We start from the raw sequence: 27,479 nt of genomic DNA, 5'->3' as shown, positions 1-27,479 counted from the left end.
TTTGTCAAGATTGACTTGATTCATACATTTAAAATGTGGAAATTTTATTGCATGTAAATTATACTTGATTAAAGCAGATTAAAAATAAAGCCTTTGATATTTGTGAGATATAATTTATAACTGAAATGTTTCTATTAAACAAAAACTGAACAATTACACAAATTCCTGTGCACATGTGTATTTCAAGTACATTTTTGGAATAAGGTTCTAATTCCAATATTTATTCAGCAAAAAGCAGTGGTGTGGAGAAGTGTATGATTTTGAAGAAAAATATTTAACTTCAAAAAGTATGCTCCAAATTTGAGATGATCACAGTTTAAATGTTATCCACTGTTTTATATACATATAGTCATTCAACACAAGGTAAATTTTTTAAAAAATAATTTATGCTTCCTGTGCTTCCAAAGATATTTTTTCAATCACAAGTATCACAAAATTGTTACGTGACATTATATTTGCCTTTGAGAAAAAGAAGAAAATAAAACCTACTTTTTTGAGAACTATCATCTTATGTAATCCTAAAGATGACTATCAGCATTAAAACATTCTCAGATCACTGCAAATTCATCTCATTTTTTTCATGCATGATTAAAAGCATTTTCTCAGCAAGACACAAAATCAAGACTATTTCACTCCGATCATATGCCTTTTGAGTTGACTAACAAGCTCACACCTGCCTCAGACAACCTAAAATAACAAATCTTCCTAAACTAATGCTTTTCTCTATAAATACTGACTCTTATATTACGCCCAGAAAGACGTGCTTCAAAAAAATTCAACAAATTGACTATCTGAAATTCATAGTACAATGAATTAAAAAAATTATACACAACACACCAGTTAACTGGTGTTTCCTTTTTCATTCAAGTCAACACATCTTCACTGTGTAAATACTATAGGAACAAACAGAGAAAAAGAAAAAGGAAGGTCCCTGCCTGTGTTATAGGTTGAACTCTGTCCCCCTAAAACCATTATGTGGAAGTCCTAACCCCCAGTATCTCAGAATATGACTTTATTTGGAGACAGGGTCCTTACAAAGGTAATCAAGTTAAAGTGAGGTTCTTAGGGTGGGCTCTAGGCCGGTATGACAGGCGCCCTTATGATAAAGGGGAATATGCACGTAAAGACCCACACAGAAGGGAAGACAATATAAAGAAACAGAGGAAGGAGATAACTCTCTGTGAGCCACAGAAAGAAGCCTGGAGGATCCTTCCATCACTGCCCTTAGAAGGAATCAACCCTGTTGATACCTTGATCTTGGGACTCCTGGCCTCCGGAACTGGGAGACGATACATTTCTGGTCTTTAAGCCACCCAATCTGTGATACTTTGTTACAGTAGCCCTAGCAAATTAATATACTCTGCAAAAGGCTGAACATGTATTTAGAGAGGCTTATAAACAAATCACTAGAATACCAACCAGATTGAGAGGAATGCTATGGTGGTATCTGCCAATTCCAAGTGTGTAAACATACCCGCTATGGCTGACTTTAAGCTACCCCTGCATTAACAACATGACAGAAAACTCCTGGAAACATAACAATCCATTCACAAAGCTTCTACAAGCCAGCTGTGGCACAGACCAAAAATGCAGGCATCAGGATTTAATATCCACATGCGATTCCAATTATAGCCAAGGTTGGACTCATACCTAAAAAGTGTAGGACAGCTTCATAAAAGCAATAAGACTGTTAGGATATAGAGTATTTTAAAAGATAGATGTGGGGAAAACACAATGTGCAACCTAAGAATAGCTTAAGAATGATAGAAAATAAATGATGAAAGAAAAATAAGAGCTAATATTTACTCAGTGCTCACTATGTTCTAGGCACTGTTTAAAGCCCTTACGAGTATTAACTAACTTAATCCTCACTACAATTTCATGAGATAGTTGTATTATTACATAGCTGTTTTTGAGTAAGGAAAACAGAGCCACAAAAAAATGTTAAGATCCACAGCCAGAAAGTGAGGAAGCTAGGATTCAAACGCAGGGTGTCTGGCCCTAGACGCTGTACTCAGACCACTGTTCTTGCCATTTCTCACTGTACATGACATGTTCTGAACATGCCAATAGTCTGGTGCAGCTAGGGCCCAGGGACAAGGATAAGAGACGAGGTGGGAGAAAGGGTGCCATTCTTCTGGCCTCAGGTATAGGTTACCTTACACAAGTAATGGGTTTCCAAATCAAACTCTTCGAAAGTGGATTAATTTAACCTTCTTGCATGACTTGTTATTTAAATGCACCAAATCAAATTAGAATCTGAAAATGCCTAGAAGTCTGCAAGAGAAAATCTCTCCATAAAACAAAATCACCTTCTCCTTATCTGCTGCGTGTCTAATTCTCAGTTTTTACATGGAAGGATTGCTAAGAAGGTAAAAAAGCACCTGTAGTCCCTCAGGAGCAATCAGCATGGCTTAGAGCCTCTGAGAATAAAAGCAGGAAAAAGCATACAGATTCTCCAAGCCACAAAGAGAATTCCAGAAGATGAGGCTGCACGCAATAAGCACCCGGAGCACAGGCAAGCAGGAAAATTTTCCACTTCTGAAGTTAGAATAGAGACACCCACAAACACTTCACATCGCCACAGCCCCAGGGGACTAAGGAATTCCACTGTTGTCTGCTACATTTAGCCAGCATTTAACTCTAGAATTGTACTTTTAAAAAAATCACCGTATGTTTACGTGTTTGCACAGCATGGTCATAGATCAGCACTTTGACAAAGGTAGTATTTTAGCATATGGGATAACGATAGGAGTGGATAAAATACATATCTCTGAAGTAAAATCTTTGCACTGTTAGCATAGAAGGAAAGATAAAGTGGAAGGAAATATGCAAGCAGGAAGCAAGACAGAAGCTTCTCTCCTTCTATGTACACAGGGCCATGGAACTAACCTAAGGAAGCCCTTTCTTCACAGAATGTGAGGAGAGTCTAAGCTCTGTCTCTCTGTAGCAAAAAGTAGGTGGGAAGGAAGCAGAATATGACAATCAACCCACAGGCCAAGCTGTTGTCACTGTTCTCTGGAAGGTAGAAGAAAGAGGATTTCATTATGTATGGGTGGGCAATCTCTTGTCTTACTCAATTTAATCACCCACAGATAAACTTTGTGACATCTGGGGGTTGATAGTTAAGAGTTACATAAAAAACTGTAAAGTATACTTACCTATAAGGTAATTCATACATAAATGATACCCTGACTTAGCAATTAGAAACTGTTCAGACTTGAAAATGGCAGTCACCACTTTATCAAGTACTTCCAAACTCCCAATATTTCAGTCAGAACCACAGCTAGTATTTATATTCCTATTTGCAAGAAATGTTATGTCTACTTAAACAGTATTAAACACCTGTCATTTTCCAGCTACTGGGAAAAATGAGGTAGAATAAACTCAGCATCCAAGAAAGACAGTGGTCTGACTTAATTCCAGTAAATAGCTACTGATGAACAAAAGGTTAAGAAAAACATTTTACATCATTAGCCAGAACCCACAGATATTGAGTGCATTACTCTTCTATTGCCACTGTAACAAATTACTACAAACTTAAAACAACAGTCATTTATTATCATAGTTACTTAGGTCAGAAGTCTGACACTGGTCTCACTGGGCAGGGCTATGTTCCTTTCTGGATGCTCCAGGTGAGAATGGGGTTCCTTGTTGTCATAGACTCTGTCTAAAGTTCTCTTTTTGTCTAGCAAAAGAGCGGATGCAGGATTAAAACGAGAGATGGCTAACGTCGGGGGGGGGGGGGGGGGGACAAGAAGAGCCCACATAAGAGTCCTTGCCCTGTATTTATTCACATCAGAAGGCTTGCAAACGTGATGTGCATGTACAAAGAGACAAAGAAACTAGGAACATTAACTTGTGGATGTGAGGGGGTAAAGGGGATTTTGAAGATACACAGTGTTTGGGGTTTGGGTCAATAGAAAACAAAATCCAGGCGGTGGGCAGATGGGTACGTGGTTGTTAACAGCAGACAGGAGGTGCTGTGCCTGTTTATCTTTGCCAGACTAGGGGATGAGACAGATAGGGGGAATAACCTCAGGGCTAATGAGACACCTTTTCTTTTGTTAACCATCTCTGCTCCTAGCTGCTTTGCCTACAGCTCAGCGGTCCAAAGTCCAATTCACCAATTTACCTGACCTGGCCCTATTCTCCTATGAAAGCAGCTTTCTGCTATAGTGCTAAATAAAATTGGGGTGCTTTCATCCTGAATATCTAGTCTTGTTATTCCTATGTATTGGGCACCTTTGTGCCAATTCTATTTCAGGCCTTTGCCTCTATTTGGGGGGGGGTTCAGCACCCCCTCCCTATTTTGGGGTGCCTTTGCACCTCCCTATTCTTGGCACCTTTGTGCCTCCCTATTCTTGGAGTGCCAATCTGGTTACCCAAACTCAGGTGTGAGCATTTTATGACTTTGTGTTTCTTTATGCCTCGTTAACCCATTGGTGTAGGCCCAGAGGATTCCTACCTTATTTATTCCAGTTTCTAGAGGCAGGCTACATTCTCTGGTTCATGCTGTCTTCTCTGCCTCAAAGCCCGCATTGTGGGTCAAATTAAGTACATTATATCACTCTGACCTCCTCTACTTCCCTCTTCCACATTTAAAGGACTCCTGTGATTAACTGGGCCCATCTGGATAATTCAGGGCAATCTCCCCATCTTAAAGTCATCTGAGCAGCAACCTTAATTCCCCCTTACCATGTAATCTGACATATTCACAGGTTCCAGGAACTGGGACGTGAATATCTCTGGAGGGCCATCCTTCTGCCTTCTACAGACAGAAAGACACATGCACACCTGTGTGCAGAGCTACTTGACTACTTAAGCCTGTTTCCTCATTTATAAAAATGTATAGTTTATAAATTACATAGTTACTACTTCAAAGAACTGTTGTTTATATGTTAGTAAAAGAATATGCCTGGTATATACTAAGAGCTTCATTAACTTTTTTTTTTTTTAACAAATTCTTATTTCATCTCTGTTTAAACTTTTCTCTCACTGTGGAATGCTTTTCCCAGCACCTGTCTAGTTAAGTGCTACCTATCATTCCAGGCCCTCTCTTACATAAAGTTTCCCTACATTCTGTAAAACTGCATTGCCTGACATAGTAGCTACTCATCACATGTGGCTGGCTACTGAGCCCTTGAAATGTGGCTAGTGGCTAGTCAGAACCGAGATGTGCTTTAAGTGTAAAACACATAATGGATTTTAAAAACTGAGTGTGTAAAAAGGAATGTAAAGAATTAGTGTATAAAAAAGAATGCAAAAGAAGAACATGTTGAAATAACTGTTTGGGATATGTTAAATTAAACGTACCCTCAAAATTAAATTCACGGGGCACCTGGGTGGCTCAGTCGGTTAAGCGTCCGACTTCAGCTCAGGTCATGATCTCGCGGTCCATGAGTTCGAGCCCCGCATCCGGCTCTGGGCTGATGGCTCAGAGCCTGGAGCCTACTTCCAATTCTGTGTCTCCCTCTCTCTCTGCCCCTCCCCCATTCATGCTCTGTCTCTCTCTGTCTCAAAAATAAATAAAAACATAAAAAAAATTAAAAAAAAATTAAATTCACTTGTTTCCTTTTATTTTTCATTGTGGATACCAGAAAATTTAGTTTATTTACTGAGAGAGAGAGAGAGAGAGAGAGAACACAAGTAAGGGAGGGGCAAAGAGAGAGGGAGAGAGAATCCCAAACAGGCTCCAGGCTGTCAGCACAGAGCCCAACACAGGGCTCCATCTCACAAACCGTGAGATCATGACCAGAGTCAAAACCAAAGAGTCAGACACTTACCCGACTAAGCCACTCAGGCACCACCTCTGGCTACCAGAAAATTTAAAATTGCTTATGTGTTCAATGGTATCATAAGAACAGTCAGTGTTGCACAGTGACAGATAGTAGGTACTACACTTGTGGTGAGCATAGGCATAATGTACAGACTTGGGGAATCACTCACTGTGTGGTACACCTGAAACTAATGTAACATTGTGTATCAACTATACTTTAATAAAAAATAAACAAGGGGGCCCCTGGATGGCTCAGTCAGTTAAGCCTTTGACTTCGGCTCAGGTCATGATCTCACAGCTTGTGAGTTCAGGCCCCACGTCAGAGCCTGCTTCGGATTCTGTGTCTCCCTCTCTCTCTGCCCGTGGCACTGTGTGTGTCTCTCTCGCTGAAAAATAAATAAAACATTTAAAAATAAACAAAATAACATGTGACTTGCATTTGTGGATCACATCATATTTCTACTAAGGAATACTGCTCCATTCTCTCCTTCTCGTGTACTCTTAGTATTCAGTTTGCTTTCCTATCACACTGTATTAATCTGCTTTGTACCCAGAGCAATGAGTATATGTGCTGGCTCTCCAAATAGACTAGTAGCCCTCACTGGGCAAAAGTAATAATTTCCTTTTTTTTTTTTTTTCAAAAATATTTTTAGGTTTATTTATTTTTGAGAGAGAGACAGAAAGACCAAGCAGGGGAGAGGCAAAGAGAGAATCCCAAGCAGGCTCTCCACTGTCAGCACGGAGCCCAAGAAAGGGCCTGAACTCACAAACTGTGAGATCATGACCTGAGCCAAAACCAAGAGTCAGACACTTAACCAACTGAGCCACCCAGGCACCCCAAAGGTAGTAATCTAATCTCAATGAGATTCATGACAATTGTATAATGTTTGTGAAGCTGAATGAAAAGGGAAACATTCAGTTAATGTGTTAATTGTATATACATCATTAACAGGAATGACCAGAAGTCAGTATGTCATTCTTTGAAGCAACTTTTTCTTGGGTTAGACAGGATTAGGATATATAGCAAATGGAAAAAGCTTCATTAAACAATACTTAGATTATTACATACAATGCACTTATCTATCTTCAACTCTGTACTATTCTAATGCATTTTTTAAAATGGTAATTGCCATCCATAAAATTGTTTTCATGAGTCATTAATGACTTGGGACCACAGTTAAAAAAGCACTGCCATGATGGCTCAGGTGCAGGCCTTCCTGACTAGACACAAAGCACCCTAAAGACACTCCCCTGATCTCAATGGTCCTACCAGGTAAAGACTAAACCTGTGGATGGTCATGGTCCAACAAGGCCATCAGGGAAGGAATGCAGACCCACTCACGCATTCCCCTCTCTCCCAGCCTTCCTATTAGGGTTGGGGACAACCTAGTATAACCACATTGTGTGTTTAGGATTACAAGCACTCCTATGAGAGGCAGAGCCCAGCTCAGCCTGGCCAAGAAGAGTGTGTCACAGCTGAAGGTACAAAAAGAAAGAGTTCAAAATGACACTGAAGGAAACAGTCCCAAGAACTTGTCAGAGTTTTCTAAATTGTTGGGGTGTGCGGGAGCTCCCAAGTAAACGTGGAGAAACATCATCAACCTCAGTATTATGTATATTAAGTCAAATTATTTATTAAATCAAACACCAAACAGAAGACAAAAACAGGGATAAGAGAGTAAGGAAGGAACAGAGTGGAAAGCAAAATGGTAGAGGGGAAAAAAACACAGCAGAACTTCACAGACTTTTATTGCTCTAGAAATCAAAACTCAGGCTAGCAGTTAAAAATAACCCACCAAAAAAGATGGGAGAGAGAAGAAATTTCTGGCCTGAAAACAAGAGATAAGAGAATAATCTCAGAGTAATCAAGAAAAATAAAGCAAATTAGAAATCTCTCTTCATTGGGAAGATTTGACAGGTAGGAGTCATTGCAAAGACTAAATGAAAAGTCTAAGTCCACTTAGACATAGGCTTAGACAAGACTTAGACCATAAGCAAGCCCAGAGAAGCTCTCAAATCAAGCTAGCCTCAAGTTTTTTATTTAAAATAGATAGTGAAAGGAAGTTTTGCTACAAGGGAAGGAAGGAGAAGGAATCTCTTCCTGAACTATGAAGAGGGAAAGGGAAGACAGAAGTAACTGAAGAGATCTTATAGACAGATGGCTACCTATATTAAGAGTTCAATTATGGAGATATTTGTATTCTAGATTGCCACTAGGTTGTATCTTAATGACAGTAAAAAGTGGACTTACAAGCATCAATTAGGACTGGGGATCTAGTCCTAGTGGACTTTGCCACTTACTACCTCAGTGACCTTGTAACTTCAGAATAAAATGCTTTAATTGGGGGACTTTATGCAATTAAATCTTCAACCCCAAATGAATAGGTGTATTTACAAAAATCAAGCTGAAGTAGTAAAACAATTGTGTATACCTCACACAATGCTTTTCGAACCTTCTGTTTAAGCAGTCTTGCCCTATCTTGGGGGTTCTCTGTATTAATCAGTTAAGTCATTCCTCCAGACTCTTCAAATGCGGTTTCTTCCTATTCAGCTGCTCAGTAAACCTATTACATGTACACTCCATTTATACTTTCCAAGTAAAGACACCCCTGAGGAGTTATACTCAATGAAAATACACAAGGGCTCAGAATTTAGATAAACCCTATAGCAAACACTGTTGTACAGTAACTATCATGTATTTATTTACCATGTTTTAAAATCTGGATTTTGGGGCGCCCAGGTGGCTCAAGTCACTTAAGCATCCGACTTCAGCTCTCAGGTCATGGTCTTGCAGTTCATGAGTTTGAGCCCTGCATTGGCCTCTGTGCTGACAGCTCAGAGCCCGGAACCTGCTTCAGGTTCTGTGTCTCCCTCTCTCTCTGCCCCTCCCCCACTCATTCTTTCTCTCTCTCTCTCTCTCTCTCTCTCTCTCTCTCTCTCTCTCTTCCTCCCTCCCTCCCTCTCTCACAAAAATAAATGAACATTAAAATCGGCATTTTCAGGGGCGCCTGGGTGGCTTGGTCGGTTAAGCGTCCGACTTCAGCCAGGTCACGATCTCGCGGTCCGTGAGTTCGAGCCCCGCGTCAGGCTCTGGGCTGATGGCTCAGCCCGGAGCCTGTTTCCGATTCTGTGTCTCCCTCTCTCTGCCCCTCCCCCGTTCATGCTCGGTCTCTCTCTGTCCCAAAAATAAATAAACGTTGAAAAAAATTTTTTTTTTTAAAAATAAAATCGGCATTTTCATATATAAGAACACACCCGTTTGATATATATTAAGCATACCCATTAAAAGTGCTGACTACATATATTAAAAACTATTAGTTGGGGATGTAATGCACAGCATGGTGACTACAGTTAATAATACTATCTTGTATATTGCAAGTTTCCAAGAGAGTAGATCTTTTTCTTTTTAACGTTTATTTATTTTTGAGACAGAGAGAGACAGAGAATGAACAGGGGAGGAGCAGAGAGAGAGGGAGACACAGAATCTGAAACAGGCTCCAGGCTCTAAGCTGTCAGCACAGAGTCCGACGCGGGGCTCGAACTCACGGACCATGAGATCATGGCCTGAGCCGAAGTCGGACGCTTAACCGACCAAGCCACCCAGGCGCCCCCCAAGAGAGTAGATCTTAAAAGTCTTCATCATAAGAAAAAAATTTGTAACTATGAATGGTGATGGATGTTAACTAGATGTTAACTTATTTTGATCATTTCACAATATAAATATCAAACCATTACGTTGCACATCTGAATCTAATATGTTTTATGTCAATTATACCTCAATAAAAATAACACAATATAAATCTTAAATACAAAAACAATTGTTTTCTTGTTAAGACCACAAGGAAAAAATCTTATGAATGTTTCTTCTGTATTTGGTTATTAAAAAGAAAAAAAAAAGAACTACTGAAAATACAATGGCATTTCCAGCAGGAAAGGAATTAATATTTTAAAAAAAAACAATATAAAACAGATTTTTATTATTAAGAAGACTTTTTCTTTAAATGTTTTCTTAAAGATATTTCCTTCCTGTGTATGAGATTTTTTCTGCTATTTAATCCACTATCATGAGCAACTTTTTTTATTCTGAATTTTCTAAATAGTAAAGTGAAATTACCATAAAATAAACAATGAAATGCAGTAACAAGGGAGTCAACTTTATATTTATCTCTTACTTTAGAATGAAGGAAATGAGGAAGATAAAAAACAAAAAAAAACAAACAAAAAAACACGGCGGGGGCGGGGGGAAGATTTCCTATGAGTACCACACAGGAAAGGTTTCAAGTACCAGAAATGAGGTTGGGACCTTGTTTTCCCCATCAATATCAATCTTTAAAATAATTATATAATTCCCTGTACAGGAAAACTTAGCCATGTAGATTCCATTAGTATTTACTGTAAGGGAATATCCATGGAAATGTCAAGAAGCTTAAATAAATTAATTTAAAGTGACATTTTTTTTTTAAAGACTAGAAACCATAGGCAAAAATGATATGGAATTTTTTTTGTTAAGTTTTTATTTAATTTCCAAATGTAAGGAATTAATATGGTCTTCCCAAAAGAAGTAAATGAGTTGGCCACATCTATACCATTTAAATACACCTTTATCATCATATATATTGCATGTATGAATATCCAACTACTACAACAATCCCTCCATTTTATAAAACCTAAATCAATGTTCTTAAGAAAAACAAATAGGAAATACCCATTTCTTCCCTATTCCAAAAGTCACTTGTTTAATCATTCATTGATCATTTATTAAGGACCTAGTATATGCAAGCCATGTATAATAGGTACTGGGGACTCAAAGGATCATTATGATATAGTTTTTGCCACCAGTCATTCCTTCTCCATCTTTTTCACAGGAAACTTTTTGTCCAACCCCTCCATTACATTGCTTTCTCTCTTGGTTCTTTTTCACTTTCACTTTACACAACCTTTCTCTCCAAACCCCACATCTGTCCTGTCTCACGCTGCCATGCCTGCCCTGGCAGACCAAACTAGCTTCTGTTCCCTAAGAAAACCATGCTCTCCTACACCTCCATCTGCCTGGCTATCATTTTTCTAGTCTCAGTGCTGGACTATTCTTCTGGGAAGCCTCACCTAACTCCTTCTAGCAAAGCTTGATGTCCTCATGCTACCAGTCACTTTCTGGAACCTTAACAATCAGCGCTTTCATTATCATTGTTTATTTACTTCCATGAATACCAATCCTCTAGACCATAAGAATTGGGAGAATAGGGATCCTATTCATTTTTGCATCTTCACTATCTAATAATGAACTTGGTACCCAGTAAGCACCCAATAAACGTTTTTAAGAATAAATGAATGTATTATAATGCATAACTCAGAAGATGTATCAATAAATTGAGAATATCCTAGAAATATCTATCATTACGGATAGTTTTAGTGATAAGAAAAAAATAATCAGGGTGCCTGGGTGGCTCAGTCAGTTAAGCATTTGGCTCTTGATTTTGGCTCAGGTCATGATCTCATGGTTCTTGAGTTAAAGCCCCTTGATGGGGGATTCCCAAGCCTCTCCGTGGGATTCTCTCTCTCCCTCTCTCTCTGTTCCTCCCCAATTTGTACTTTCTCTTGCTCTCAAAAATAAACTTAAAACAAAATAATCAACTAGAATTTACTGCCATCTAAATTAATAACATGAACTTGAAGGCAGAATAAAGTATCTTACTTAGAAAGGCAAACTATTTTGAAAAATGGAGAGTAACCCATCGTCATGGAGTTTAAGTGACCTAAGCTTCAAATTCATCATCATCTGTACTACCCTAAACCTCTGGTCTGAAATTTTTTCCCATGCAAGCAATGTTCCCATTTATATTAGATTTAGCTCAAACACACATACAAAATCTAAATGACAAGAAACAGAAAACGTGACATACACTGCCCTTACTATGTGCTCTAGCACAATTCCCTAACTTAAGTTATCCCCTGCATCTTCAAAAATGTTACCACATCTAGGGGCATCTGGGTAGCTCAGTGGGTTAAAGCATCCAACTTCGGTTCAGGTCATGATCTCGCAGTTCTTGAGTTTGAGCCCCGCGTCAGGCTCTGTGCTGACAGCTCAGCTGAGAGCACCGAATCCTAACCACTAGACCACTAGGGAGACAGCTCAGCTGAGACTGTGTCTCCCTCACTCTCTGCCCCTACCCAGCTCAAGCTCTGTCTCTCTCTCTCTCAAAAATAAAAATAAAAGCATTAAAACAAAGTTTTTTAAGATGTTTCCACATCTATGAGCATATCACCACTACAATCCAAGCTTCTGTTAAATCAATCCACATTTTTTTAAACTCAAATACCAACTTAAGAATCTGTATTCTACACCATAAATATTTGTAAAATCACAGTAAGTTTACTTTACTAATTACACATTTTTAATACACCTCCTTCCATTATTTAGTTCTTCTTTGTTCAATAAAGTTTTGAAATTTTCTTTAAGGTCTTGTTTTTCTTTTGGTGAATACAGTCCTAAATAATACTGCTTTTGTTGCTATTCCAAGTAGTACCTTCTTTTAAGAATTTTACTATTTGTTGCTGCTGTATTAAGACACTATTCATTTTCATTTACTGATTTCACTTAACAATCTTGATGAACCCTTATTACTTCTAATAATCTGTCACTTCTGCATTTTCTATGTAGGCAATATATGGTATGCAAATCAACTTTAGAGTTTTAAATATACAGTCCTTAAATGTTAACTACCTCTCATTTGTACTATTTAAAAATATACTTCTCGGTAGTATCTGATCAGTTTTAGGTAATAAGAATGTATATATGAGATCATTTAAGATAACATTTAATTAATATATTACATGAGGAGTTTAATTCCCTTCTTGGAGAATTACAAACATGATAGGAATTGCAAAGAGGATCAGAAGGCATACCTATAGACAGAAATAATGCATAGACAAAACTGAAAAAAAAGCCTTTTATGAAACACTTAACCTTTACTACATGTGAAGCACTATGATAAATTCTATTTATTTTTTTCACTGTTAGGTGCAACCTACCACACTGACTTTATGAACTTTGGTTTGAAAAAAACCTGTCCTAAATCAACTAGATTACCACCTTTTAAGGGGCGCCTGGGTGGATCAGTCAATTAGGCATCTGACTTCAGCTCAGGCCATGATCTCATGGTTTGTGAGCTCAAGCCCTGCCCTGCGCCTGCCTCTGTGCTGACAGCTCAGAGCCTGGAGTCCACTTCAGATTCTGTGTCTCCCTCTCTCTCTGCCCCTCTCTCCCCTCACACTCTGTCTGTCTGTCTCTCTCTCTCTCAAATATAAACATAAAAAAAAATTTTTTTTTAATGGATTTTGCCACATGCTTCAGTTCCTGCATTTCTGTTTATGCTTAACATCACATTAGCAATAAAGAGCACTTGCATTGTTGAGGTGTAATCAGAAAAAAAAAAAGAGGCAGTCTTCAAATGAGAGTAGAGGGCAAATCACTTAAGTTACACTGTGGTTCAAAAAGAAAAACTGTGGAAAAAACTGAGTCTACAAAGCACATCACAGTATAGAAAAAATTAACTACTGCAAAGAACCTGGTCCTTAATGGGGGACACATGCCACTCAAATTATGAGGAACAATTTATTTTCAGACAAGAACATCATCCTTTGTGCCAAAATACTGTTCACTTCAGTTTATTAGTTTTATACATTTGCCTGATTTTAATTTCAACTTTTATTTTGACTACTGCTACAAAAAAAAAAAGATATAAAGCTAAAGCACTAAATTCTAAGTTTTATAAATATTAAAGTCACATTCTAACACAAATACTTTAAATCAAATTGGGTGGGAAGGTTAGCAAGAATTGTTTTCTTTACAACAGGTATTTTGGGGGCACCTGGCTGATTCGGTTGGTAGAGTATCCAACTCTTGATCTTGGGGTCATGAGTTTGAGCCCCAAATGTTGGGTATAGAGATTACTAAAAAAATAAATAAACTTTAAAAAAATAGATTATTTTTACTTTTACAAAAGACATGTACTGCCCCAGTAATTTAACAAATTTACAAGAAGAAAATTCTAACACAAAATACTAAATAAAAGGAGTCAATAAGCCAAAGTGGATAAAACATCAAAATAAAGCACAAATTCTTCCCGCTAGTGCCCAGCATCCTCCATGAAACAGGTACAGTCCTCCCCTCTGTCCATAAACACACTGGCATGTAGCAAATGTTCACTAAGCAGTTAAGTGCTAGATTCTGTCCCAGGCCACTCTTTGCCTATACACACCTAACACTCCATTCAACTCACTGTTCACAATTCCCTTACCCCATCCTGTGTTCACACTCCCTTGAATGCCCTCACCTTACCCAGATTCATCTTCCCACCAAATTTAGGGACTTTTTGGCTCGTATCTGCCTGCCACCCAGTGTTTGATACATGCCACATTTACTTGGTTCCCAACAACTCGTAGTAAGAATCATACTGAAATGACTTCATATAAGCCCAAGGCACTAAACTTACTAAGCTTTGACAAAACATATTAGAAGAGTGCAGTCACTAAATTCAGACCATCAAGTACTAGCCACTTAACATTTCATACGTGTGGAGCACTTCCTCTTAACCAAGTTAATCAGTAATATCTGTCTATTTTTTTCCTCTCATCCTTCAAAAATATTTGATACTTTTTAACTAATGCTAAATTCAACTAATGACATTAGCAAGAAGTTGGACTTTAGTCATAACACAGATACCTAATTTACATAACAATTGCTCTGATAATTTATGCACATAGTCTCAAAGTAATAATCTCATTTTAATACTGAAACTACAAAACATTTTCCATTAAAAATTTGAAAATCAAAGTATGACCAAGTAGTACTTAATCTCTAATACAATTTAATAAAAGAGAAACACAAAATTAAAACACAGCAATGGTAATTTCAAATATCTATAAAAGACACTCAGATGGTACAAATCTCCGTTATAAACAATCACGTCAGATAATGGTTTTGACTAAACCTTTAAAGATGTAAGGCTGTCTGTGGACACAAAAACATAATAATGTATTTCTCTTTCAAACACTGGAAGTATCCACAGTAGGAGTTATTCTTATTCCCCAACATCAAGATTTGAATGTTTTCTTCAAATCGGCAGCATACACATCTACCTTTGAGTAAATCCTGATGTGTTCAAGCATGGATTTCCTAAGCCAAATTGCTTAGATCACTGTAGTACTGAAGGTCATTCTTCTATAGATACTTCATAAGTGATCTGAACTGGTTAGGGTTAATTTATAACCAACTATCTTTGTCAATATCATGCAGCTTCAGAAAATTTTAACAGTCAATACTGTAAAAAATTAACACATACCATTGGCCATATCATTTGCAACAGATAAATGATGACCACATATCCCTGCTTTGCCCTGGCTCTATACCCAGCTCTTTTATCCCCTTCCTTTCCATTTCTTTCTATTTTCCTTCCTCCTACTCCCATCTATGACATTCTCCAGACTCCCCGTACTTATTCTTGTTGCCCCTCAGGGAAACAGGTTTTGTTTTGTTTTGTTTTGTTTTGTTTTGTTTTAAGTTCAATTCTCCCATTTAGGTAGTAGACTTGCCTCTTCTCTTTTGTCATGCCATTCTTTTGCTCAGAAGCCTTACTGACTTCCATCAGATTCCAGTCGCCGTGGCTGGATTTTATGGTCCTCAATGCTTTCTTCCCCATTACTCAACATGAAAGTTCACCTCCAATTAGAAAAAGTGTCACCTCCATCCTCACACCTCCTCTAGTATTTCCAGCCTGTGTGCCTCAGAGCTCATACTGTTCACGAACACGTACACGTGTGCACACACACAGCACACTCTTCCCTCCTCCCCACTAACAATTCAAAGCCTCCCATCCCGCAAGTGTTGCCAGCCCAGCCCACCTCCTACATAAAGCCTTCTTTGGCTGTGCCAGGGCCCAGGAAGCCCTGACCTCTCTGAACACAAAATTGGGCACCATCTGCTCTGTTCTTCTCATCTGCCTCAAATATCAGTTTCTTTGAGAACTATTAAACACAGCCTAATATTTGTCTATTGTTTTAGTTTTCCCCTCAACCAGTTTTATAGACATATAACATATCTAAGCTAAAGCGACCTTAAATGCAACTAATATAGGGTTGAAAATCATCTTTCTCTCTGTTTCTCTCTATATATTCTTACAACAAATGGGAAAGGTAACAAAAAATAGTAAAAATGATTTCCTAAGATCCAAACCGAAACTTTATGAACATGTTTTACATAAATAAAAATAACCTAAGAAAATCTATTTATCATTACTTAGAAACAATTTTATCTTAGCGTCACCTTTCACTAATATGTAGTTATTCTTAATTACCATGTGATACAAAGTAACTAAGTCTACCTAGAGATATAAAAATAAATGTGCAGATTCTGGTACTCTTTAAATGATAATTCACAGAATAGAAAATCCTTTGGAGACCCCTTGTGGCCAAAGATTATAAAAAAACGCTAATACTTTAAAGTGCATATTCCATTAATTCCAAGCCATTCTTCCTTTTCTCACACAGCTTTATTTGTTCTTCAATATCAATATATATTAACCGGTAACTGACAAAAACTGTTATTTTTACCTTCAGATTTACAGAAGAAAAAGAGTGGATTCTAAGTCTGAGACACCAGAATCTACCTAACACTGTTTAAAACAGGCAAAAGTCCAACAAAAACAAAATGGGCATCTGGGTGGTTCAATCGGTTAAGCATCCAAGGTCAGCTCAGGTCATGAACTCACAGTTCTTGAGTCGGACCCCAGCATCAGGGTCTGTGCTATCAGTGCAGAGCCCACTTTGGATCCTCTGCCCCCTCTCTCTTTTCCCCTCCCCTGCTCATGATCTCTCTCTAAAAAATATATACACATTAAAAAAAAATTTCTTCTTGAAAATTCAAGGCTATATGGTTTACTGGTAGTAAATATGGAACAGAATTTTGACAGGCTATGTTGTTCATACATTAAAATTATTCCCTATCCTTGTTGCTGATTTTTGTTCTTTCTTAAAAAAATATGGATGGAATTTTATCTCAGATTGATAAAAGCTAAGTTATGAATGTAAAATGGACTCACGAGCACTCATGGGGAAATTAAGGCAGGACACACCTGACACAGTAAAAATAAAATAAAGAAAAAGTGAATTAAGTGTTAAATGCTAAAAATTAGATTAAATTTTAATGAAAATCAAAATGGACTAAAATACAGATGATTACTGAAGTAGTTTCAAAATGGGGAGAGATCCAAGTACAAAAATAAGAGAATGCTACTGTAAGCATGAAAAACTTACTTGGTCCAGACAGTATACTAAAAACCCCATAGAGGGGCGCCTGGGTGGCTCAGTCGGTTAAGCGGCCGACTTCGGCTCAGGTCATGATCTCACGGTCTGTGAGTTCAAGCCCCGCGTCGGGCTTTGTGCTGACAATTCAGAGCCTGGAGCCTGTTTCAGATTCTGTGTTTCCCTCTCTCTGGCCCTCCCCCGTTCATGCTCTGTCTCTCTCTGTCTCAAAAACAAATAAACGTTAAAAAAAAACAAATTAAAAAACCCATAGAAACGGTGAATTAAAATATAATCAAAAATGTTTCTTAAACAGAGTCAAAAACCAACAACAAAAAAGAGGAAATCCCCAAGAGCCAAAAATAACAGGAGAGACATTTGTTTCAGAAGGCTGGAGGTGGGAGGGGCACCTGAGGGGCTCAGTAGATTAAGCATCCGACTTCGGCTCAGGTCACGATCTCAGTGTTCGTGAGTTCAAGCCCCACGTTGGGCTCTGTGCTGACAGCTCAGAGCCTGGAGCCTCCTCTGCCCCCCCCCCCCCACTCATGCTGTGTCTCTCTCTCTCCTTCAAAAAGAAATAAAAACATTTTTAAGAAATTTTAAAAGAAGGCTGGAGGTGGGAGATAACACCACAAAGGGCCACGCATAGAGAGCAGAATAAGAAGGCATTCGAGAAAAGAACAGGGAAGAAGCAATATTTAAAATGACAATGGCAAATAATAATAAATAATAATCATACAGTTAACAGACAGCTTGCTATCTATAGAGGGCTTTCTATGCCAGCCACTATTGCAAACATTTTGCTTGTATTAACTTATTTAACACTCAGAATAATCCTGTGAGGTAAGCACTCTTATTACCCCTATATTAAAGAAAAGGAGGAAAAAAAAAAAAAAAGGAAAGGAAAGGAAAGGAAACTGAAGGACAACACAACACAGTTGAGTGAGTAGTGAAAGTCAGTAAGGTGAAAAGCCAATTTTCCAACCCAAACCCTACATCACAAGAGCTACAATATTTGCTCAACTTGTGAATCTCTAGCACTCCATGTGTCCATGGATATAGATTAGCTTTAGACACTCACAGAAACGGGGATTAACTTTTGACTTTGCTTAGTCTAAAATGCGAATAAAACAAAAATTACATGAGCGCGGGAAAATAAGAAAAGTTATACATTCTCAATGCTAACTAAAGAAATATAAATAAAAAGAAAACAAAGGCAGCATCAAATTTGGGAAAGCCCACATATGACACCAGAACTATCTTTTAGTATGCCAAATGCCTTCTGAATTTCATTTGATGAATAAACATTTAGCAATATCATAGGCAATACTGCCCGCCAGCCAAAAAAACTCATTTTTGACAATGTTTTTGTGGAATATTTTTACCTTTTATTGAATTTTTGCCTTTATTATTTTGTTTTTAAAAAGTAGAAATCAGAAAAATGGAAGTATTCATTCATCAACTTTAGTCTCTGTTATATCTAAGTCAACTGAATATACACACAGTTATAAAGAAAAATGAACAAAACCAAAACCACAAAATATTGGAAATAAAGTTTTAGAAGACTTTTAAAAATTTTTAGAAATTTTATTAATTTTTTTAATTAATCAGTCTACTGTGTCAGTTTTAATTATTCAGGTTTTAACTCACTGTCAGAAAACGATTATAAACCAAACAAACGAACTTGATAGAGAATTTTTCACCTATCCAGTTGGCAGAGATTGTTTACATGATCCATTGTAAACAAGGTTCAAGCAACTCTCCTGTACTGTAGCAACAGAAGTATAAATTGATATTACCAATTCTAAAGCTTTATAAATGTTTATACCCTGTGACCCAGTAATTCCACTTGGAGGAATTTAGCTTAAGAAAATAATCAGAAATGCACACAAATATTTCTATGCATGGATACTCATCACAGTAATATTTGTGGAAGTTAAAAAAATGAACATAGCATAACAAAAGGGGAATGGATAAATTATCCATTTACATGACTGAATGAGATGCAGTCATTTTGTTTCCATTGAGTACCTGCTGAAATATCAGCAGATGATGTTCTCTAGAATTTGCTTCAAGTAAATAATCTAAGGAGAGAGGGAGTAGGGATATAGATGAAATGAAATTGAGTTGAGCAATGTTGAAGCTGGTTGATGAATTCATGTGGTTCACTACACTATTCGGTATAATTTTATATGTTTTCCATAATAAAATAAGATAAATTTCCCTTTTAAAAGTATGGGGTTACCTATGGGTGGCTCAGTCGATTAAGCATCCAACTTGAGCTCAGGTCATGATCTCAAGGTTCGTGGGTTCCAGCCCCACGTCAGGCTCTCTGCTGACAGCTTGGAGCCTGGAGCCTACTTCGGATTCTGTGTCTCCCTCTCTCTCTGTTCCCCCCCAGCTCGCACTCTCTCTCTCTCTCAAAAATAAATAAAGATTAAAAAAAATTTTTTTTAACTATGGGAATTTTAAGTAAAAATACAGGACACAAAACTGATTTTGCAACATGAATCCAACTTCATAAATCAAAAAATGTGATACATATGCATAGAATTAACACACCAAAACATTTAAGAATAACTATCTCCGGGTTATAGGATTTGACTTATTTTTAGCTCTTCATTTTTTTGGTAACTCCCAATTTTTCCTAAATGGTCACGGATTAGTGTTATAATAAAAAATATTTATTATGAAAACTACTTAGAAGTTCATTTTAGGGGCGCCTGGGTGGCGCAGTCGGTTAAGCGTCCGACTTCAGCCAGGTCACGATCTCGCGGTCCGTGAGTTCGAGCCCCGCGTCGGGCTCTGGGCTGATGGCTCAGAGCCTGGAGCCTGTTTCCGATTCTGTGTCTCCCTCTCTCTCTGCCCCTCCCCCATTCATGCTCTGTCTCTCTCTGTCCCAAATAAATAAATAAACGTTGAAAAAAAAAAATTTAAAAAAAAAAAAAAAGAAGTTCAATTTAAATGAAAGCGTAACACTCTTAACTCTCAGAACAAAAAAATAGTTGGAACTTCACTTACCCATCAATTTGACTTCCTGATTTGTCAATCTACTAAATAAAAATCTTTATGAGCTTTCCTACTTAGTCTAAAGTCCAAATTCCTCAGTACAAAGTCCTGTCCCCTGGAGCCATTGCCCGCCTTTCCAGTGTCTTTTCTCCCCATATACTCCTCCAGGTGGCAGTATGGAATGGTCCCAACAAGGTACCTTCGTGTTGTCACTTAACATCATGCTTTGTGAATCTTGTTAGATATGTACACATCTGCCTCTCCTGATGGATTATAAACTCTGCCAAACATGGACGACAAACACATCCTCTTCCTCTGGATGCCACAGTGCCTAGTACACTGCTGCATAAGTAAGACGTATGACGTTAGATCTAATCAATAAAACTCCTGGACACAGCCACAAAGTAAAACTTGCAGCATTTTCAAAATTATATAACCTTTCTAAGAAATGAACTCTAAATTACCTCTAAAAACTGAAGATAAATTACTAAATAGTATCATTAAACCGCTGTAACATTACATTAAGGTGATATTATGAGTAATTTCCTTTTTCTTTCTTTTTTTTTTTAATTTCCACCACTACTGTTAAAATACTTCTGTAAGTAAAAACTTGTTAACAACTTCAATGAGTTTAAATTTAATGAGTTTAATTCCCAGTCTGGGAATTAAATCTGAGTTTCAAAATCAGTAGTATTTTCCAATGATGTGCCAACTCACCGAGCAGCTGTGGCTCTGTGGATAAGATTCTCTGTTTGCTCTGACAAGTGTGAGGGGAGCAGTAGCTCCACGGGCTGCAGGCACAATATCCGAGTTTCGAGCTCCAAACGGGAAGCAGAGTCCTGGAAACTATCAAACACGACCTCACCTGTGGCAGGCTGCACTCCCTGAAAACAAAAATGCAACATCACAGAAAACATATTTTTCCCAATTATAACCTTGACACATTATAAACACACATGGAAACAGTAAAGAGGATACACTGTCTAGTGTGTAGTCCAGTTCTAAAGTGTTTGAAAACCTGTGTACTTTCCAAGATTCTTATGTAAGAAGTCAGATTCACCAATATCTACACTAAGCGAGAAACAGCCTGAGCCAAGTTTGGGCTCCAACGAACCCGACAGAATGACTCTGACAAGTCACCAAACCCTCAGTTTCCTCCTCTAAGTGGGAATAAACCAGCCTACTTTCATCTTCAGGTCACTGCAATGGTCAGATCATAAAACAAACACGAATGCTTTATAAACTATTTAGTACTGTACAAATAACAGTTGTCATCACTAAAGAGTAATAAGTTCCTAGTAACATGGCCACCAGAGCAGTAGTAAATTTCTATTTCATTTTATAAAATTAATCAATAAAAGTATAATTTTTCCAAAAACTAACAAAAATATAGCAAACTCTGAATGAATCCCAAGTGGAGAGTTAATCTGGAAAATAACCATAAAAACTAAAAGCTACCCCCTAGCATCCCAAGCCAATATAGCAAAGATAAACTGGAAAAACTCATGGTTTGAGAAAGGAGAAAAAAGGTAAGAAACCTAGCCAAGGTTGCAGAGTGATAAAGTGGTGGAAACAAGATCCAGGTGATCTCACTCCACAGGCCACTCTCATGTCCTCTGCTGATGGTAAATAAATGCATGGGGGCGCCTGGGTGGCCCAGTCAGTTAAGCGTCTGACTTCGGCTCAGGACATGATCTCCCGGTTCAAGAGTTCTCGCCCCACGTCAGGCTCTGTGCTGACAGCTCAGAGCCTGGAGCCTGCTTTGAACTCTGTGTCTCCCTCTCTCTCTCTTCCCCATTTGCACTCTCTCTCTCAAAATAAATAAACATAAAAAAAAAAAAGTGGGGCACCTGGGTGGCTCAATCAGTTAAGCATCTGACTTCGGCTCAGGTCATGATCCCACAGTTTGTGAGTTCAAGCCCTGCATTGGGCTCTGTGCTGACAGCTCAGAGCCTGTAGCCTGCTTGGGATTTTGTGTCTCCCTCTCTCTCTGCCCCTCCACTGCTCATGATCTGTCTCTCTCTGTCAAAATAAACACTTTTTTAAAAATTAAAAAAAAAAAAAAAAAGAAATGCATGGCACTAGTGACAGATGGTATAAGCTATACTCACCCCCATACTCAAACATGGCTGACAGAAGGTCAACTGGCATGGCTTCTTTGGAAAACAGCGTCATATTTCCTAGCAAAGTTGTAAACTCCATACTCCTAACTCAAATCCTTCCTAGGTATATACTCAGGGTATATCATAGGTATACCACAAAACGTGCACAAAAAAGTTTATAACAGCATTCTCTGTACAACCAAAACCAAAAAGAACCCACATGTCCATCAAGAGATGAATGAATGAACTGAAAATCATAAAATATAATATGGCAATGACAATGTAAGAACTACTACAGTAACACAAATAAATCTCATATACAAATACTATATGAGAGTAGTTTGCAAGCAAAGGAAGCAAGACTCCAAAAGACACAATATGTTTACATTTGTATATAGTTTAAGGAGGTAAAACTAGAACTAAAAGCAAGGAAATTATTATCATACAAGTCTGGATTACAGTTAACCTCTGCTGAAGGAAGGGGGCCCTTCTCAAGGCAATGTTCTATTTCCCAGAGGAAATATTTCCTAACCCCTAAAGTGCTGTCTCATATTACTGTAATTAAGCACTCTGTTTTATTAATTTTTCTTTTGAATATTTTATAATTTTTTGAAGTCCCTCATTTTTGGCTCAAAGTACCTCCTTAATATTAGCCGAGAGGCCTTCTCTAGTGCCCAGATAGCTGGAACGTAAGTACGTTAGTATACATAAGTAAGTTTATCTCCCAATCTATCTAGCATTTACAAAAGCTATTTATAGAAGTTCAAGTAACAAATTTATCACACAAATTCCCCTCTGCCTTTTTAATTATTTTTTTAATGTTTATTTTTGAAAGAATATGAGTAGGGGAGGGATAGAGAAAGAGGGAGAATGAGGATCCCAAGTGGGCTCTGCACTGATAGCAGTGAGCCTGATGTGGGGGCTTGAACTCAGGCACCATGAGATCATGACCTGGGCTGAAGTCAGACACTTAACTGACTGAACCACCCAGGCGCCACCTCCCTGCTTTTTTTTTAATTAGAGAAATGGTCTATATTATAATGCCTGCAACATCTATTACTATGTGATATGTGACACTAAGAAACACAAAGTTAGGCTGTATAAAACCATGCACTGCCCAGAATGAAGGCAGAGGGCCTAACTGCAGTGATACTATCAATGCTAAAGACTTTGATTTTAGACTAACTGCCAATACCCAAAAGATAGCTCCTAGGTAGTGACACTCGTAACAACAGGGAAAAATCCAACAAGAATAGTACTGAGGGTAAAAAAAGAACAGATCTATTGTAGCCACACTGAGTTTGAGGAGTCAGGACAAATTCTGAGTGCCGTGCCCAGCAAAAAGATAGATATAAGAGGCTAGAGCTCAGGAGAGAGGTGCAGCCTGGACCCAGAGCTTTGGATGTCATCAGCCCAAAAGTGGTCAATGAGAACAAGGACAAGACCCAAGAAAACACTTGACAGGCAAACTATCATTTCTCATTTTTTCACATCACAGTTCATACACAACGGTTAATTCTGGCGGCAACCACTCAGCACTAAAGAGGAATCATATACATTCAACTCTATTCTTTAGGCTGAGTTTCAGGTAAATATAAATTAGCACATTACATATGTTAGAGCTTAAAAGCAAATAACCTTACTATTTGTAAGTAAATCCAATTGCCTGTGACTAGATAAAAAGTGCTTCTCAAAGATAAAAAAAAAATTATTTAGAAAAAAAAAATCATTCAGAGCCACCCAACAGTAATGCAAACTCTCTGAAAGTTTATTGGTTAAGCAAAGGTCAAGTTAGCAGAGAGTTATCCCCCCAAAATAAGGTATTAGAAGGTACTTTGGAGGGGCCCCTGAGTGGCTCAGCAGTTAAGCATCTGACTTTAGCTCAGGTAATAATCCCATGGTTCATGGGTTCTAGCCCTGTATCGGGCTCTCTGCTGTCAGCACACAGACTGCTTCAAATCCTCTACCCCCCTCTCACTCTGCCACCCCCTTCTATCTCTCTCAGAAATAAACACTTGATTAAAAAAAATTTTTTTAGGGGCGTCTGGGTGGCTCAGTCGGTCGAACATCCGACTTCAGCTCAGGTCATGATCTCACAGCTTGTGAGACTTCGAGCCCCACATTGGGCTCTGTGCTGATGGCTCAGAGCCTGGAGCCTGCTTCAGATTCTGTGTCTCCTCTCTCTGCCCCTTCCCCACTCGTGTTCTATGTCTGTCTGTCTGTCTCTCTCTCTCTCTCTCTCTCTCTCTCTCTCTCAAAAATAAGTAAACATTGAAAAAAAAAATTTTTTTAATTTTTTTAAAAAGGTACTTTGGAGACATCTGGGTTGTTAAGAATTTTTGCTGGAAAAAAAAAGAACTGTGTTGATATTGCAGCTGATTGCAAAAATTAGAAAAAAAAACAAAGAGAATTAGTTATTACTTAGGCAAGGAGTCCTACTTTTGCTTTAACAACAAGAGAAAAAGAAAATCTAATAGTTCTGAAGGGCACTAAAAATTCTAAGGTTTTGAGCCAAGTCCATGTGGGTCTGTAAATGGGCAAATTTACTCACAAACTGCCAGAGGGTAAAATCAATAAAACCATGATTCACAAATTATATTTCTCTAGAAAACTGACTGTAAGTATTCCTAACGTTAATTAAACATGGAGTTTTGCATTGGCCAACTATCATTTCCCCTTAACTATCCCCTTTACTCCAAATCTGTATACAACAATCACAAAATCATGCGTTTAATTTCAAATCCCTAGAGGAAATTTGTAAAATCCTTTGCTATCCATGCACAGTGTTGGCTTAGTGTTTTATTCTGCTCTGTTTCTTATCTATATCTATACCTGTCACTGTGTCCATCCTGAACCCTAAATGCATAGAGCACATGGACAGAAACTACCTGGATGTCTCCATAGTACACAGTACCAAGTAGCCATATGAGAAAACTTGTAACTAGTGATTTAACATATCAAATTACGAGGAAAATATTTTTCTAGTAAGTTACTTGAGGGCACCCTTGATCAGTCTCATTATAAACCATACAAGATTACTCACAGAGATACCATGAACATCTATCATTCATTCTTCACCTACAAAGTACTTACCACCATTCCAATGAAAATGTTCCCCTTTTTTTTGTCCTTAACATTTTCCTGATCTTCACAGATACACAGAAGAAAGTTGGTAGAATTATCAGTCACTATCTCATCGACATTTATAGCATCATCCAGCTTGACTAAAGGATTCACATGTAATAATTATTAAAGAAAACTATACGCTACATTCCCATTAACTGCTTTCTCCTTTAAAACAATGGTTCATTGTCCCAGACATTTTTGCTCTATGCAAAATCTTCCACACAGGCTTCATTTTTCTGATTTACTCTGATTATAGTTGCATGCCTTAACTCCCCTGAGATATGCAACTCATGAGGATAGACAGCTATTATGTTGTCACTTCCCAAAGAGCCTAGGAGAGTACCCCTTGGGGAAGCTCAAATATTAACCCTCTTCTTTACTTGGATAACGTTGAGACTTGAATCTCATGGTGCTTAATTCCAAAGCATGAATACACTAAAATAAATGTAAATTACTTTCCTCCTTTAAAGTGCCTAAAGCTTTCAGAAATAGCAAGAGAATTTTTATTTATTTATTTATTTATTTTTAATTTTTTTTTCAACGTTTATTTATTTTTGGGACAGAGAGAGACAGAGCATGAACGGGGGAGGGGCAGAGAGAGAGGGAGACACAGAATCGGAAACAGGCTCCAGGCTCTGAGCCATCAGCCCAGACCGTGACGCGGGGCTCGAACTCCCAGACTGCGAGATCGTGACCTGGCTGAAGTCGGACGCTTAACCGACTGCGCCACCAGGCGCCCCGCAAGAGAATTTTTAAAAGACATGAAAAAGAAAACCAAAAAAGAAAACAGAAACATGTATGTGTACGTGTGTGTGTGTGTGTGTGTGTGTGTGTGTGTGTGTGTGTTTAGTGAGTCCATTAATTAAATTCTCAGGGATAAGTGTTGAGTTGGGATGAAGTCAGTCTGGAAACAACCCAACACCAAAAGAGAAGCAGGGAGGTGTACCATTTTAGGAGCAGGCTTTAATAAGAGACTCAAGTTCAGGTAAAAGAAACAATAAAATTACCAGGTTCTTACAGCCTGATCAGCTTAGAACAGTACAGAATTGTTCATGGTTTTGGGTCTATTCTGAGTTGTACCTATTCGTAATCTTATTGGAACAAAATGGTCTTGCTGATTTGGGTAGAAGCAGGTTTCTAAATAAGTTGGTTTGTATTAAATTATAAAAGAAATGTTTTCACACTGTATCTTTTAAGACCTTATCTCTACATTTTTTTGAGACCTGACCCCATCCCACAGTAAACGTTTTTTTTTTTTCCACAGTAAACATTTTAAAATGCATCTTTGTCCCATTTCATATATAGTTACTGGGTTTTTAAAAAATAGAATTTTATGATTGTGCTATTAGAATCATTTTGCTTCAAGTAATTCACTAAATTAATGAATGACTATAAAATTGGGGGGCAATCACTGTGCACACCGAGGGTTCTCACAAAGTGAGAAAGGTTCACCCGCAACCTATTTTTTAAAATAATAAAATTCTTATGAAGCTAACAATTAATGAGGATGGCCTACTATTACCTTTCATAAGCAATTAACTGTATGTTAACTTCGTAGTTTTCTTTTCACATTCTGAAGTTAACAAGCTGTTTTTTAGGTCTTGTCTTATTAAGGAGGATCTCGAGGGGCCTACAGGCCCTAAGCACCTAACTACCACCCATACAGTGTAGGGAAGATGCAATTCAAATCAGTTGCTAACTTGCTATCATCTTTCATCAGGCTCCCTTTTTTGCTCTTAAAGTATGACAAACTCCCCTTTTACTATGGCATTTGAAAATGCTTGTTTCCAGCCATTCCCAACCCCTCCCTCTTCAGTAGTGCATTAATCAAAGGTCAAAGTAACTAGATTACCTTATCTCACCAAAAAGGTACCCATTCAAAGAACAGTTAAGTAAAAATGTTATTTAAACAAAGCCATTGTAATATTTAAGAGAAAAATTACTATTTGAAAAGGATATCTTCTCCAATAAGTGTAGATTTTGTATAAAGAGCAGTCAGTTTCCGGGAAAAAAGTGAACTTCTGTTATCGCCAATGGCCTTCAATGCCGCAGTTTCAGTCTGCTTCACGACTCCCACCTTCAACAAAAATAAGAAATACTGAATATCAAATCTGATGGAAATTTCTTTTAAAGAAACACACTTCAAGACTTAAAAGGTTAATTCT

General features: G+C 37.9%; 1 protein-coding gene across 5 annotated transcripts in view; it reads right to left on the bottom strand.

Moving 5' to 3' along the window:
* Positions 1-27,479, bottom strand: part of MSH3 (mutS homolog 3) — a 192,524-nt gene that overhangs the window by 145,810 nt on the left and 19,235 nt on the right. For all 5 annotated transcript variants that reach the window (XR_006299152.1, XR_006299151.1, XM_043593057.1 and 2 more), the window contains exons 6-8: positions 27,274-27,391; positions 25,282-25,427; positions 20,804-20,970 (exon numbers count right to left, since the gene is read on the bottom strand). Coding sequence is in view for 3 of the 5 variants with exons in the window: in XM_043593057.1 (XP_043448992.1) it covers positions 20,804-20,970; positions 25,282-25,427; positions 27,274-27,391 (431 nt within the window). In the remaining 2 variants the exon portion in view is untranslated. The remainder of the gene's footprint in view (positions 1-20,803; positions 20,971-25,281; positions 25,428-27,273; positions 27,392-27,479) is intronic.

The sequence above is a fragment of the Prionailurus bengalensis genome, chromosome A1 (genome assembly GCF_016509475.1).
Source record: "Prionailurus bengalensis isolate Pbe53 chromosome A1, Fcat_Pben_1.1_paternal_pri, whole genome shotgun sequence".
NCBI lineage: Eukaryota > Metazoa > Chordata > Mammalia > Carnivora > Felidae > Prionailurus > Prionailurus bengalensis.
Note: the sequence above shows the minus strand (reverse complement) of the source record. Positions and strands in the feature narration are given on the sequence as shown.